Source organism: Notamacropus eugenii, chromosome 2, assembly GCF_028372415.1.
Source record: "Notamacropus eugenii isolate mMacEug1 chromosome 2, mMacEug1.pri_v2, whole genome shotgun sequence".
Lineage (NCBI taxonomy): Eukaryota > Metazoa > Chordata > Mammalia > Diprotodontia > Macropodidae > Notamacropus > Notamacropus eugenii.
The window spans coordinates 16,294,019-16,310,062 of record NC_092873.1 but is presented as its reverse complement, the minus strand read 5'-3'; the positions used below and the strand labels follow the sequence as shown (position 1 = coordinate 16,310,062).

Here is a 16,044-nt window from a genome sequence, read left to right as displayed (position 1 = left end):
TTTAACGGTATTCTTTATTTCTTCAGAGAGCAGAACACTGAAAAACACATTTAAAAGGGAATTAGTTAGTATCAACGGACCTATAACCTTAATTCCGAAATTCTCGTTTGCCTAATGTATGGTAATATTAAGAATACAGAAGTCTAAAAAACAGAAAACTGATCAACCCCATCTCTACATTTACTGACCTAAGTGATATTCATGATTAAATGAACTTTTTGTTTCTAAGGTAAGCATTTCTTTTTTAAATCCGCTGATTGTATATGAAAATACTTTTATGCTTGCTTTTTACAATTTTGAGTTCCAAATTCTCTCCCTGCCTCTGTGTCTTTCTCCTTCCTCCACGCCTGATGACAAGGCAAGCACTTTCATATAACTAAAACATAAAAATCATATTTCCATATTAATGATATTGGAAAAGAAAATATAAACCGCTCAAATCAAGAAAAATAATGTTTGAAAACATGTCCTTCAAGTTGTATTCCTATTCCTTAAGTTCTTTCTCTGGGGAAGGATAGCAGTTTTTGTCTTAAATCCTTCTGAGATGTCTTCAATTATTGAATTAGTGAGAATAATGAAGCCATTCACAATATACCACCTGGCAATATAGCTGTTTCAATATATAATATTCTCCTGGTTCTACTCATTTTACTTTGCATCAGTTAATGTAAATTTTTCAAGGTTCTGCTGAGAGTATCCTGCTCATCCTTTCTTATGGCATAATAGTATTACAACACGATCATATAACAACTATTTGAGCCATTCCCGATTGATGGATATCCCCTCAATTTCCAATTCTTTGTCACCAGAAAGGAGCTACTATAAATATTTTTGTGGATATAAGCCTTTTACTTCTTGCTTTTTTATTATTTTGTAATGCAGAACTAGTAGTGATATTACTTCATAAACGTTATGCATAGTCTTTTAGACCTTTGGTATAGTTGCAAATTGTGTTACATAATGGTTGAATCAGTTCACAGCTCCATCAGCAGTGTCTCCATTTTCCCACATCTTGTTCAATATTTGTAATTTTTCTTTTCTGTCGTCTTACTCAATCTGATAGATGTGAAGCAGCACCTCAGAATTATTTTATTATATTTATATTATATTTATATATAATTATTATTTATTATATTTCTCCCATCACTACTGATTTAGAGCATTTTTATATGGCTACAGATAGGTCTGATTACTTTATCTGAAAAGGGACTGGTCACATCTTTGACCACTTATCAATTTGGGAGTGGCTCTTATTTTGCTAAATTTGACTGAGCTCTCTATATATTTGGGAAATGAGGACTGTATTGGAGAAAGATGCTTCAAAATTTTTTACAGTTACGTTTGCTTACTGTATTTCCCTGTATCCTGTTTACCTCCTGTTTATTCTATTTTCTCTCTCCTTTCACCTTATCCCTCCTTAAAAGTGTCTTACATGTGATTGTTCTGTTTGCCCTTCATTCTAGAAGAGTACCATGACATCAAGATGATGACATGACTTGCAGTTGACTTTAATTTGAGTGAGGGAGTGCTGTGCAGGGTCACCAATCTAACTTTTTTATCCAGAGCCATCTGGGTCCAGTGGCCTGATATTCATCAGGACGGCTAGAAATGGCACAGGATGCAATGGGAGACCCTAGCTTTTTTAGGCTAAGGTTTTATCATATTCTCACTTTGAGTGAGATACATGCATTCAATGAAGAGGTTTCATTGAGTAGTTACTAAAAGGATGGCCTCTTTAATAAAAAACAAATCAAACTGGGAGGGGAAGACCCTCAGTGTTCCTGGGGAAAAGAGAAAAAATTCTATTCAGTAATTACGTTCACTCTCTGCTAGGTGGATAGGGACCTGTTGTGCAGTCTATGAGGTTCAGAATGAATTGGGTATAAGGCTTGGTCCTTCAGCAAGAAATCTAGCCAGTAAATCCAAAGGAAAAAGGCAGAAGAACACCAGAGGAGAGGACAGGAGAGAGCAAGGGAGGAGAAGATAAGGGAGGAGCAGGGAGGGGAGGAGAGGAGAGGAGCTGATACTCACTTACAGATTGTGTTTGTCCTTTGTTCTCAAAGAGGACCATGATATCAAGATGATAACATGACTTTCAGTTGTCTTTGACGTGAGGAAAGGAGGGCTGTGCATGGTCACTAACCTCATTTTCTTCTCCAGAACCCTATCTATATCTGATTATTGCATACCTCAATATGGACTCCCTTCTGTCAGTACTATCTCCTTTCTTTTAGCCCCTTTCTTTCCTACTTTCCTATAGGGTAAGTTTGATTTCTATAAGAGAGTGTGTATATTCTTCCTTCCTTGAACCAATTCTGATAAGAGTAATGTTCAAAGGTGCTTTGCCACCTCCATCTTCTCAACCACTGTAAAAATTCTTTCTCACTTCTTTTCTGTTACATACGTGACTTCATTCTGCTTCTCCCTTTCCCTTTCTCCAAGTACATTCCTGTTTTTCACCGCTTAATTTTATTTATTTAGACATAAACACAGCACATTCAATTCACACCTGGGCCCTCTAGCTAGATATACTATTTCTAAATGCCCTAATAATAAGAAAGTTCTTAGGAGTTACAAATATCCTCTTCCCATGTTGGAATGTACCCCATTTTACCTATTTGAGCCTCATGATTTCCCTTTTCTATTTACCCTTTTATGCTTCTTTTGAGTCTTGTATTTGAAAGTAAAATGTTCTATCCAGGTAGGATCTTTTAGTAAGGAATGCTTTAAAGTCCTATATTTCATTAAATATCCATTTTTCCACCTGAAGAATTATGCTCAGCTTTGGTAGATGGGTGATTCTTTGTTGCATTCCTGACTCCTTCACCTTCCAGAATATCATATTCTAAGCTCTATGATCCTTCAGTATAGAAGCTACTAAATTTGGTGTTATCCTGACTGTGTGAGCCTGTCCTGTGAGCATAACGAAAATATGCAAATAAATTCTCACTGTACTGTTATGTGTTTCACAGCAGTATCTAATCAATGGGATCTCTCACTAGTTTTTATCATACAGGGAGCTGAAGGGATGGCAGAGGAGAGCATTCTAATCCTGTCATTCACTAAGGGAATCAAGTTCCAAATCAGTGGAACTATTTCAAAAGGAGAATGAAATCTTCCTGTAATGGGAAAGGGGCAGCAGGAAGGATCTCTTACCTCAGTCACAATGGAAGAAGTGAAGATGCTTTTGTCATAGACCCAGCCATCCACACAAGGCTCCATCTCCAGCTGGCTCAGGTTTTGTCCTGTGACATTTGGACCCAAGGGCTGCCACTGTGGCCAGAAGAATCGGCGGCACCTCTCTAATTTCCCATTGGAATCCAAAGGGATGGCAAGCTTTAGAAGGGAACTAAAATTGAGGTTCCCACTGACATTGAGAAAAACTGAGGAATTGTCAAGCAACTGAACCCAGCATCGGTGCTCAGGGACAAAGGCAGTGAAGTTCTCTAGCAGAAAATGACTCCCTATAAATGTTAGAGGGATCGCCACAGAGAGGAGCAGCAGGATATGGAATCTTTGCTTATTTCCAACTTCAAGCAGGAGATCCTCAAATGCCATCAGGACTGGAATGCTGGCTCCAAGAAGAGAAATTCTTCAGAGAGTTCCTGAATGAATTAAGTAGTCTTTTGAGGGTAACAAAAGAGAATGTCTTTTTTTTTTTTTAGACGAATGAAGACACTTCCCCCAGGACCTTCCTCCTCACGTTGATTGAATAGTTTAGGTAGGCAGTGTTCTCAGGTCTGTGTGCAGTTGAGGATGCCAAAATACTTCATACCATTCATGAAGGAAAACTGGCAAAGGTTTAGTATTAACTGAAAGGAAACATCAGTGCCAAGGTTGGACACTAAAATGCTCATTCTATGGAAGAACCTATGCCCAGAGGATCCCTAGTAGAGCTCCAACCTGCACCTGCAGTCCAAGATGATGACAGGGAGACCCATAAAAAAACCTCCAGATATTTCTGGGACAGAGAAGTTTTTTCACTGTAAACCAGAGACAGAGCAGTGCCAGTTTTCTGTGTTAAGTATGAGAAAGACAAATTTACAGACTTGGTTGGTTAAAAATCAACTTGAGATTTAAGATGGATATCTTTGACATGGCTGAGTTATTTGAGAGTCAGATGGATTGCGCTGCAGGATGCAGTGACTGATTCATGGAGGTTCAGCACCAGGGACCCTTGGAGGCAATGTGGTGGCAATAATGCTGGGCAGGATGTCAGGGTAGACAATGGCTGAGTTCCCCCTATGAGTTCCCAAACCCAGGTTAATTCCAAAGGTCAAATTTGATCCTAGAGAACTACATTCCAATTCCATGCTTTCTATAGACACATAAAGGGCAGGGGAGCTTTGGGGTCAGAATGTTTCTCAGGGCATTAATGCATATCATTTTTTCAGATTAAGTGATCTATTTTCTATGCTCTGTGATTCTGCCATATGATGATGTCTGTGGATAGATAGGTATCTTGATGGGCAGTTGTGGAAAGAGCTCTCCTTTCCTTGGGACTTCCCTCAGTCTGGGTCTTCCTCTCTGAGATGCCCTTTGGGCCAATGGTTTCTCCCTGGGCTCACTTGAAGTCACTGACTCTGGGACTTCTTCAGCCAATGAACATGGCTGCACCTTAGAAAGGAGTGGCTGACTCTACAGATACTTTGATACTTCCTTGTTGACTCCTTTGATATCACTGGGGCCTGGTCTTTCAAAGACCAACTGCCCTGCACTTAGGAAGCTGGCTTTGTCTCTTTGCATCACAACCCTCTTATTTCTTTGCCTTGTTTTCCAAACTTTAGACATTTGTGTAGAAACACTTGAAACCATGGATTTTTACTACTGGCTTCTTCCTTGAATTTTGTCTCCTGAGAAGGTATGAGGGTCTCACTTACTAATCTCCTCAGTTTCAGCTACTTATGATGTCCAGCATGATGGATAGTTCTTGGCCACTTCTTCCTTCTACATCCATTTTAATTTAAAACTCTTTTGATAGGCTTGTGTGATATACTCTTACTATTCTTACTCAGCCACTAGTTAGTCAATAAACATTTTAAATGTTTAGAACAACATTAAACTACCTGAGATACAAAAAGAGGCAAAAGATAGTCCCTGACCTCAAGGAGCTCACAATCTAATGAGAGAGATGACAAGCAAACCAGTATGTACAAACAAGTTATATATAGGAGAAATAGAAAGTAATTGAAAGAGACATGACCCTGGAATGAAGAGAGATTGCATTTTACCCTGATTACGGATCTGCTAACTACATATTTTATTTCATTTTTGAATAATTTTCTTTTCTAATTACAATTTTTAAAACTTTTTTTTCAATATTTGATTTTCAAGTTCTCTCCTTCCTTCTTTATTGTCTCACCCTTTCCTCAAAAATCAAGCATTCAGGTTTAGTTAAGACATGTGCTATCATGATACCGTATTTCCACATTGCTCATGCTGTTGAAGAAATCACACATCAAAAAAACAAAAACAAAGCCACACACACAAAGTGAAACAAGTGTAAAATAGTATACTTTAATCTGCTTTCAGACACAATTAGTTCTTTCTTTGGAGGTGGGTGACATTTTTCTTCAAGAGTCCTTGATAATTGTATTTCTGAGAATAACTGAGTCATTAACAGATAGCCATCATATAATATTGCTGTTACTGGGGCCATTGCTCTCCTAGATCTCCTCCCTTCACTCTCTGTCATTTCATGTAAGTCTTTCCAGTTTTCTAAAAAATATCCATACGGCTGTATTTCAAAAAGTTCTTACAAAAGGGGAAAAGGACCCACATGTACAAAAATATTGATAGCAGTTCTTTTTGTGGTGGCAAAGAATTAAAAATTGAGGGGATGACCATTAATTGGGGAATGACTGGGGTATATGAATATAATGGAATACTATTGTGCTATAAGAAATGATGAGCAGGTTGACTTCTGAAAAACTTGGAATGATTTATGTGAACTGATGCTGAGTGAGGGGAGCAAAACCCTGAGAACATTGTACATAGCTTCTCAAACCAGCAAGATTCTAAGGAATCTCCAAAAGACCCATGATGGAAAATGTTATCCACATCCAGAGAAAACATTATGTAATGGAAACATCCTATTTGCTTATCTTTTTGTTTTCTTTCTTCTTTCTCACAATTCATTCCATTGGTTCTAATTCTTCTTTGCAACATGACTAATTTGAAAATATGTTTAATATGAATGTATGTATAGATCCTATATCAGATTGCATATCTTGGATAGGAGAGGAGAAGTTACAGGAGGGAGGGGGAGAAAATTTGGAATTCAAAAGTTTATGAAACCGAATGTTGTAAACTAAAAATAAGTATTTTAATATCCTGCTCATCCATTCTCATTGTGCAATACCATTCCATCAGAATCTTATACCACAACTTGTTCAGTTTTTCCCCAATTGTTGGAAATCTCTTCACTTTCTCGTTCTCTGGCACCATAAAAGTGCTACCATAAATATATTATAACATGTACATACTTTTCAGTTTTTAAATTTCTCTTTGGGAAGTAAGAAATGAAGCTAAGAGTTGGTTTCATGAAAAAAAGCAATAAAATTCATAAACATTTGGTGAATTTGGTTTTAAAAAAAGAAAGAAGAAAACCAAATTACCAATGTCAAAAATGCAAAGGGTGAACTCCCCTCCAATGAGGAGGAAATTAAAATAATAATTAGAAATTACTTTGCCCAACTTTATGTCCATAGATTCGACATTCTAAATGAGATGGATGATTGTTTTAAAAAAAATATATGTTGCCCAGATTAACAGAAAAAGGAGCTGAATACTTAAATAACCCCATCTCAGAAAAAGAAATTGAACAAGCCATCAATGAACTCCCTAGGAAAACATCTCCAGGGCCACCTAGATTTACAATTAAATTCCATCAAACCCTTAAAGAACAGTTAATTTCAATACTACATAGACTATTTGGGAAAACTGAGGAAGAAGTAGTCCTCCCTAATTCTTATCATGGTAAGAATTTGATACCTAAACCAGAAAGAACCAAAATAGAGAAAGAAAATTATAGATCAGCTACTCTAATGAATAACAATGCAAAAAAATTTTTTTTTAAAATTTATTTGTTTAGTTTTCAACATTCATTTCCACAAAATTTTTGGGTTCCAAATTTTCTCCCTATTTCTCCCCTCCCCCCACCCCAAAACGCCAAGCATTCTAATTACCTCTATCACCAATCTGCCCTCCCTTCTAACATCCCTCCCTTCCCTTATCCCCATCTTCTCTTTTGTCCTGTAGGGCAAGATAACTTTCTATACCCCATCACCTGTATTTCTTATTTCCTAGTTGCAAGAACAATACTCAACAGTTGTTCCTAAAACTTTGAGTTCCAACTTCTCTTCATCCCTCCTTCCCCACCCATTCCCTTTGGGAAGGCAGGCAATTCAATATAGGCCATATCTGTGAAGTTTTCAAATGACTTTCATAATAGTCATGTTGTGTAAAACTAACTCTGTTTCCCTCCATTCTGTCCTGCCCCCCATTTATTTTATTCTCTCTTTTGATCCTATCTTTCCCCAAAAGTGTTGACTTCTAATTGCTGCCTCTTCCCATTGCCCTCTCTTCCATCATCCCCCCCACCCTGCTTATCCCCTTTTCCCCCACTTTCCTGTATTATATGATAGGTTTTCATACCAAAATGAGCGTGCATTTTATTCATTCCTTTAGGCGAATGTGATGAGAGTAATCTTCATGCCTTTTCTCTCACCTCCCCACTTTGTCCCTCCTCTGAAAAGTCATTTACTTGCCTCTTTTATGAGAGATAATTTGCCCCCTTTCATTTCTCCCTCTTTCCTCCCAATATATTTCTCTCTCACCGCTTAATTTCATTTTTTCAAGGCAGGATCCCACCCTATTATATTCACCCTCTGCGCTCTCTCTCTCTCTCTGTCACTGTGTATGTGTGTGAGTGTGTGTGTGTGTGTGTGTGTGTGTGTGTGTGTGTAATCCCACCAGCTACCCAGATACTGAAAAAAGTTTTAAAGAGTTACTAATATTGTCTTTCCATGGAGGAATGTAAATAATTCCACTTTAGGAAGTCCTTTATGATTTCTCTTTGCTGTTTAGCTTTTCATGCTTCTCTTGATTCTTGTGTTTGAAAGTCAAATTTTTTTTCAGCTCTAGTCTTTTCATCAAGAATGCTTGAAAGTCCTCTATTTCATTGAAAGACCAATTTCCTCCCTGGAGTATTATACTCAGTTTTGCTGGGTAGGTGATTCTTGGTTTTAGTCCTAGTTCCTTTGACTTCTGGAATATCCTATTCCATGCCCTTTGATCCCTTAATGTAGAAGCTGCTACATCTTGTGTTATCCTGATTGTATTTCCACAGTACTTGAATTGTTTCTTTCTAGCTGCTTGCAATATTTTCTCCTTGACCTGGGAATTCTGGAGTTTGGCCACAATATTCCTAGGAGTTTCTCTTTTTGGATCTTTTTCAGGTGGTGATCGGTGGATTCTTTCAATATTTATTTTGCCCTCTGGTTCTAGAATATCAGGGCAGTTTTCCTTGATAATTTCATGAAAGATGATGTCTAGGCTCTTTTTTTGATCATGGCTTTCAGGTAGTCCCATAATTTTTAAATTGTCTCTCCTGGATCTATTCTCCAGGTCAGTTGTTTTTCCAATGAGATATTTCACATTATCTTCCATTTTTTCATTCTTTTGGTTTTGTTTTGTGATTTCTTGGTTTCTCATAAAGTCATTAGCCTCCATCTGTTCCATTCTAATTTTGAAAGAACTATTTTCTTCAGTGAGCTTTTGAATCTCCTTTTCCATTTGGCTAATTCTGCTTTTGAAAGCATTCTTCTCCTCATTGGCTTCTTGAACCTCCTTTGCCAATTGAGTTAGCCTATTTTTCAGTGTTATTTTCTTCAGCATTTTTTTGTTTCTCCTTTAGCAGGGTGCTGATCTGCTGTTCATACTTTGCTTGCAAGTCTTTTATTGCTCTTCCCAGTTTTTCCTCCACCTCTCTAGCATAATTTTGAGAATTTTCTGAGCTCTTTATGAGCTTTTCCCAGGTCTGATCCCATTGAGTGGGCTGGGATACAGAAGTCCTGACTTCTGTGTCTTTCCCTGATGGTGAGCACCACTCTTCCTCATCAGAAAGGAGGGATGGAGAAACCTGCTCACCAAGAAAGTAACCCTCTATATTCTTGTTTTTTTCCCTTTTCTGGGCATTGTCCCAGCCAGTGATTTGACCTCTGAATATTTTCCTCACACCCACCTCGCCTCCGGACCCTCCCAGCCAGCACTTGGGGTCTGAGACTCAAATGCTGCTTCTCAGCCTCAGGGCTTTGGGCCGGGGCAGGGCTGCTATTCAGTGTGAGGTCAAGTTCAGCTGCCCCGGTGGGGGCAGGGCCGCCTCACGGGCTCAGTTCCCTCAGGGGGTTTATGCAGAGACCTTCAACAATGGATCCAGGCTCCTGCCTGCTTGGGGAGCCCTTGTCTGCTCCCATCTCTGCTGGTACCTCCCGAGGGGGCTGAGTCATGGGGGCCCCCCACTCCCCTCTCGACCCGCCGAAGAGACCCTCTCACCGACCCTTGTCACCTGTGGGTGGAGGGACCCGCGCGGCTGCTGGAGATTCTGTCCCTGAAGCCTGCTCGGATCTGCTCCCTGCTCGGATCTGCTCCTCTGGGCCCCAGGCAGCCGCAACAAGGCTGTGCTCGGCTCCCAGTCTGTGGCCCAAAGAACTTTTTGCTAGAGGTTTTCAGGCTCTCTGGAACAGAAATCTTATCCGCTCTGCTGTTATGTGCCTTCTCCTGCTCCCAAATTTATTGGCAGCTCTTTACTACAGGTATTTCATGGGCTGTGGGTTCGGAGCTAGCGTATTTGTGTGTTTCTACTCCGCCATCTTGGCTCCGCCCCCCCAATGCTCTTTTAAGGCACAATTCCTTACACATACAGAGAAAAATTATGGAATTTAATGGCAGAATATAGCAGGTCATCTTTTTTGTATTATGTTTTGGTTTGTTTTACTATTTTTCCTATTCATTTTAATTTTTCTATGCAACATGACTAAGATGAGGGAATGTATGTGTGGAACCTGGATGGAATTGTATGCCATCTCATGGAGGGAAGGAGGAGGTTGGAAGGAAGGAGGGGAAGGGAGGGAAAAAATCTAGACTATGTGGAAATGATTGTGGAGAATTGAAAATAAATAAAATAATAAAAAATACCTTTGGGAAATTGATGTAGTAGTGCTACTGCTGAGTCAAAAGGCATAGACAGATTTGTAGCCCTTCAGTTATGGATTCAAGTTGCTCTCCAGAAAGACTGGAGCAGTTCACAATTCCACCAAGAGTGTCAATTAGTTTCCAAATTTTCCCACGATCCCTTCAACATTTACATTTTTTAAGTTTTCTGGTAGATATTACAAGTAATTTTTAAATATTTATAAACTGATTAATTTTTTGTTTTCAACATTCACTTCCATAAGATTATTAGTTCCAAATTTTCTCCCCCTCCATCCCCTGTATCCTCCAAAAGATAGCAAGCAATCTGATATAGGCTCTACATTTACATTAGTATTAAATATATTTTTGCTTTGGTCCTGTTGTAAAGAAGAATTACAACTAATGTCAGGAACAAGAAAGAAGAGAGAGAAAGAAAATTATATGCTTCAATATGTGTTCTTCATAGATCTTTCCCTGCACGTGGATAGCATTCTCCCTCACGAGTCTTTTGGAGTTGTCCTAGATCCTAGCATAGCCAAGAACAGATAAGTCGATCTAAGTTAGTCATTGTACAATGTGGCCGTCAATATTTGATAAAGCACTAGGTTTGAAATAGTCATCTTTTAACCCTCTTTAATCTCAAGTTCATATTAACCTCTGCATCATATCGATTAATTTTTGTTATATTTAACTGTGGAAACCAACCATATTCTTGTTGTGATTCCAGAAACATCAGAAATGTGTTTGCCTTTTGGTCCACTGTCCTTTCCCTGTTGTGGCTTAAGGTCTCAAAGCTCCTGCCCTCTGGTTAACTGGAGAGCAGGTGCAGGTGGTAGGAAGCCTCTGGGCTCAGATCAGTCCACTGAGCAGCCTTCAGACAACTAAAGTGAGTTCTCCCCATCAAACAGAATCTTGTATGCTTTTAAGCAGAGCCTGTCCGTGCTGAGGCTTTTGCCAAGTCTCTACTTGGATCCTCCTGACCTTGTCAACTTTGCTGAATCCTTGTCTTGCTGATGGCCTAAGGAGATGTCAGCTGGTCTTCCTGATTGTTGATCATTAGCAACAACCCTTTGGAAAACTTCACTGCTGCCAGGCAGTGGGTTGTAAATTTTTGACAATGACACTGTCTTCTTTTAGGGCTCCAGACATCTCATCCTGGAATCTTCCTTAGTATCTCTGCCCCACTAGACAGAAAAGCAAGTGGATTCCCATACCCCCAGTGGAAGCCCTTAGATTCAAATGGCTCAGTGCTGCATTCCAGGGGTTAGGACTTGAATGACTATATCATCTATTAGATTTATAACTCAATTGGCTTCAACTCCACCATTGTCACTGAGGTAGGAGTTTCCAGCATCAGCCCCAGGGGTTTAGAGAAGAGAAGGGATTGTCAGGACATGGAGCTAGGATGCTTCTTCACCTCTCTCAGTCAAGGACACACCCATAGACACTCCCACAACCATTCTCAATTCTCAACATCATGCTCCATTGTACTTCTTTCCTTCTCTTACAGTAGAACCTAATATGGGAATCACAGTCAGAGTTATCAGTCCAAATAATTCTTCTGTCATGTGAACCTATGTTTCTAGGACCTGTTTGGTATTCTCTGATCTCTCAACCCTCCTCTCAAATCGGGAGGAGGCATTGGGGTCAACCTCATATGGGACTGCAGATCTAGCAGCTTTTACATTAAGGGATCAAAGGGTGTGGAATAGGATATTCTAGAAGTCAAAGGAACTAGGACTAAAACCAAGAATCACCTACCCAGGAAAACTGAGTATAATACTTCAGGGGGGAAAATGGTCTTTCAATGAAATAGAGGAGTTTCAAGCATTCTTGATGAAAAGACCAGAGCTGAAAAGAAAATTTGACTTTCAAACACAAGAATGAAGAGAAGCATGAAGAGAATTAATTGTGGTGTGGCCTGCTTCGAGGGCTCAGTTGGAAAGAGGAAACACAGAAACACAAAATAGGATTTTCAAAGTGGAAAAAAACCAACATAAGTTTCAGAGAGCATGAGGGGAACAGAAATGATGGTCCTTCTGACTTGTTCAAGAAGCATGGACAGATCACTTGCCATGTGTGCCTAGCCCTGAGCTAATACCATTCGAATTCTAAAAGAATGATAACGTTTCGACTTCCTGAGTTCTTATCTCAACTTGCTGGTATTCAGTTGTAACTACATGTGGAAGCTAACAGACAGTGCAACATGTGTGTGTATAAATATACTCATAAATACAGAGCTGCAGACTATACATCTATACTAAAAATAAAATAAAATAGATGGCTTCTAAGGTCTAATCCGATTCCAGTCTTTTGTCCTATAAAAGGAGACCAAACTAATGCCTGTGTGCCCCAAAGCACCCACCAGTGTCTCATATGTCCCAGACTCCACAGAATGAACTTTTACCCCCACCATCCATAAAGCCCTCCAATGGCTGCACACTGCACCAGGGGAAAAGAGCACAACCTTGGAGTATAGTCATAAGGAACTCATGTGGCATGATGAAAGATTTTTAGCCTGGACTTGAAGGAAGCTCAAGAAGCCAGGAGGCAGAGAGGAGGAAGGAGAACATTCTGCATGTGGGTATGAATGATAAAATTCATCTCCCTGAATCCCTAAATTCTTGAATGTGAGACTTGGAAGGTAATCTCAGCAGCCTCCAATTCAGTCCATCCATGAAAGGAATCCCCTTAGAACATCCTCACTAAGTCATCATGGAACCTCTGCCTTAAGTTCTCCCAGCAGGAGGAACTACTAGCTCTGGGGCAGCCCGAATTGAGAGGAAAATTGTCCTGACATTGAGCCCAAATTTGTCTCTTTGTAACTTCTCCTATTTCTAGTTCTCTCCTCTGAACCAAGCAGATCAAGCCTAATCCTTGCTACACATGCTTCTCCTTCAGACGTTCATACCTAGTTAGCCCATCTCCCCTGAGTCTTCACTTCTTCAGACTAAACATGGCCAATTGCTTCAACAGATAGTCATATGTCACAGAGTGAAGATTCTTGAAAGTCCTTCATGCTCTCTCCTAAATCTTTTCTAAGTTATTGGTGCATTTCTTCAACTCTGGTGTTCAATACTAAATATACATTATCCAGATGGATTCTGGATACTGGCAAGGACAGAAGGACAATCACCTCCGTATTCATGGAAGTTATAAACCTCTTCTGTAGTCCCAAATCACATTCAGTTTTTTGACTGCCTCATCCCACTCTTTACTCACATAGGGCTCTTTGTTCACTAAAACTCTCTTTCTCTCTCTCCCTGTCCCTGCCTCCCTCTCTGTCTCTCCCTGTCTCTCTGTCTCTATCTCTTTCTCTGTCTGCCTGTCTGCCTGTCTGTCTGTCTGTCTGTCTCTCTCTCTCTCTCTCTCTCTCTCTCTCTCTCTCTCTCTCTCTCTCTCTCTCTCCTCTCTCTCAAAACTGTAACAGTAAAAAGAGTGGAGAAGGCCCGATAATGTTTCTGTTTTGAAGAAAAGGGATAACAAAAGAAGTTTGCAGCAATAGATTGGTGAGTGTAATTTAAATGCTGGGAAAAGTCCATGATAATATTACTAAAAGGAAGGTTTTTAAATGCTTGGAATGGGAAGCAGTGATCACAAAGGGCAGCATGGCCTCATTTGATAATGCCAAGCAAGACAGTCATGACTTCAACATATACTCATTAGCATATTAAAAAATAAGGAAAAATATGGTCCCATGCTTATAGGAGTGTGGAAAAATGAAAACTCTAAAAGGAGTTAGTGAGACTGTAGATTTCAGCAACTTTTTTGGAGAGCAATGAATATTGTGGCGTTTGACTTGATGATCCTGTTGTTAAGAGCGTTTTGGAAAAGTGTAATAAGACAGAAAAAGGTCATTCTGCAGAAATTTCCTCACAGCTGCTGTATTTGGAGGCACAGAAGTGGGAAAAGCCTTGCATGTTCAACTGGACAATATAAATTTTACTCTAGTAATGTAAATGGAATATTATGGTGCTATTAAAAAATATATTTGACAAATCCAAGGAAATTTAGGAAGATTTATAAAATGGAATGCAAGGCAAGATTAGGAGAATCTGAAGAGTCACCACATTGACCACAACGACATATGAAAACAGAAAACAAAGCCAAATGGAGAATACCTTGGTCTGGACTGGGAAGGGGACACAGGGCAAGGATATTCCCCAGCTATTTTTTGCTCATTTTCTGTGTTCCAATTTATTGAATATTCACAGTTCTGTTTCAGATTTTGGTCTCCTTTGGTATATTTGTTTCCTTATTTTTATTGGTGGTTATCAAGTTTATAATAAAATATTTTTAAGTGACATTTTAAAAAGAATTAGTCATGCCCAGCGAAACGTTATACTCCTGGTAGGATCGCTTGAGTAGTTGATTAGAGAACATATAATCATCATCATGATTATCATCATCATCACCATCACATGCAGCAACATTTATATAGTGTTTTAATGGTACAGAGCAGGGAGAGAGGGGAGCAGGAAAGTAGAGAAGAGTGAGGCATCAGTGTTTAATGAAGGGCTCGTGATGAAGGCAAGGGGACCTCTCTGGTCTCAGAAAGAAAAGAGCTTCCAGGGGAGTAGGTGAAGAGTTGGAGGGAAAGTTTGAAATGGGAAGGAGGGAAGAAAGGAGGCCTTACTTTGGAGGTTGGAAAGGTTCCAACCATGAATGATTACATAAGGGAAGAGATATAGGTGGACAGGGAGATGAGTTCTTTATACTGTATGAAGCCTGGGGATAAGGTGTTTGAAAAGTCTACATGGGAGCAGGGTAGAGTTACAGTTACTATTGGCAAGTGGAACCTGGAGGCATGAGAGAGCATGACTACCTGGAAGAAATTTCAGTGTAAATGTAGAAAAACATGTCCAACAAGTAATGGTATAGACCAGTAGAAGGGGAATAGCTCTACAATGAGGCAGGGAACTCTATGATACCTGCAAAAAAGTTAGCATTGTTCTGGGAGGCAGGCACAATGGAAAGAGGAAATCTATGGGCCTGCAAAGTAGTGGTAGAAAACACCTGAGGTGAGGATACATTAGAATGGATTCTTTAGAAACTTCAGTTTCAAGATGGGTATAGACAAAAGAGAGAAATCATTTAATTAGGAGAGTTATGAAGCAGACAATAAGGGTCTAGAGTAAACAGAAAATGAAGCCCAAATAATAAAGACAGTGAAAGAAAATCTCTTTAGAAAGGGGTGCAAAAGTAAAATTTTACAAACTAGCGAATGCCATTAAAGGTATATTCAGGATGAAGCATGATTAGACCTTGCATGTAGGGAGAGAGTGGAATAAACAGCTGGGCTGCCCAAGTGTTTCACTGATAGTTAAGAAATGTGAAGAGACCCAGACGAAGATGGACAACTGAGATGCACAGTGGGTAGAGTGTTAGATGTGCTGTTAGGAAGTCTTGAGTTCAAATTCTGCCTCAAATACTTACTTTTGGGGGGCCATGGGCAAGTCTGCCTCAGTTTTCTCCTCTGTTAAATCGGATAATAATAGCACCTCTCTCTAAGATTTGTTCTGATGTTTGAATGAGATAATGTGTGTTTTGTAAACCTTAAGGTAAAGAAACAAATGAAAACCTGTTCTCAGTAAACCATTTTCAGAACTTCTGTGCTGTTCTTTGCAGGATCTTTCAAGCAGTCAATATTTTCAATTTAAACGATGGTCTTTCATCACTCATTGGTTGTTCCCATATCGCCATAGCCTCCTCTCCTGGCATCATAAGCTTTTCTTATTCGTCCTGTACCTGGACAATAATCATCCCTGTCTGTCCAGTTTGCCTTTCTATAATTAAGCCTGTGAAAGATAGATAAGAACTGGACCTATGATTTCACTGGAATAAGGAACT

At 39.5% G+C, this 16,044-nt stretch overlaps 1 protein-coding gene across 1 annotated transcript in view; it reads right to left on the bottom strand.

Moving 5' to 3' along the window:
* The window catches only part of LOC140524448 (solute carrier family 22 member 10-like), a 33,279-nt gene extending 29,493 nt beyond the window's left edge, over positions 1–3,786 (bottom strand). The window contains exon 1 of the mRNA XM_072638896.1: positions 3,157–3,786. Coding sequence (XP_072494997.1) covers positions 3,157–3,558 — 402 coding nt within the window. The 5' untranslated portion in view covers positions 3,559–3,786. The remainder of the gene's footprint in view (positions 1–3,156) is intronic.
* Between the last annotated feature and the right edge of the window lie 12,258 nt (positions 3,787–16,044).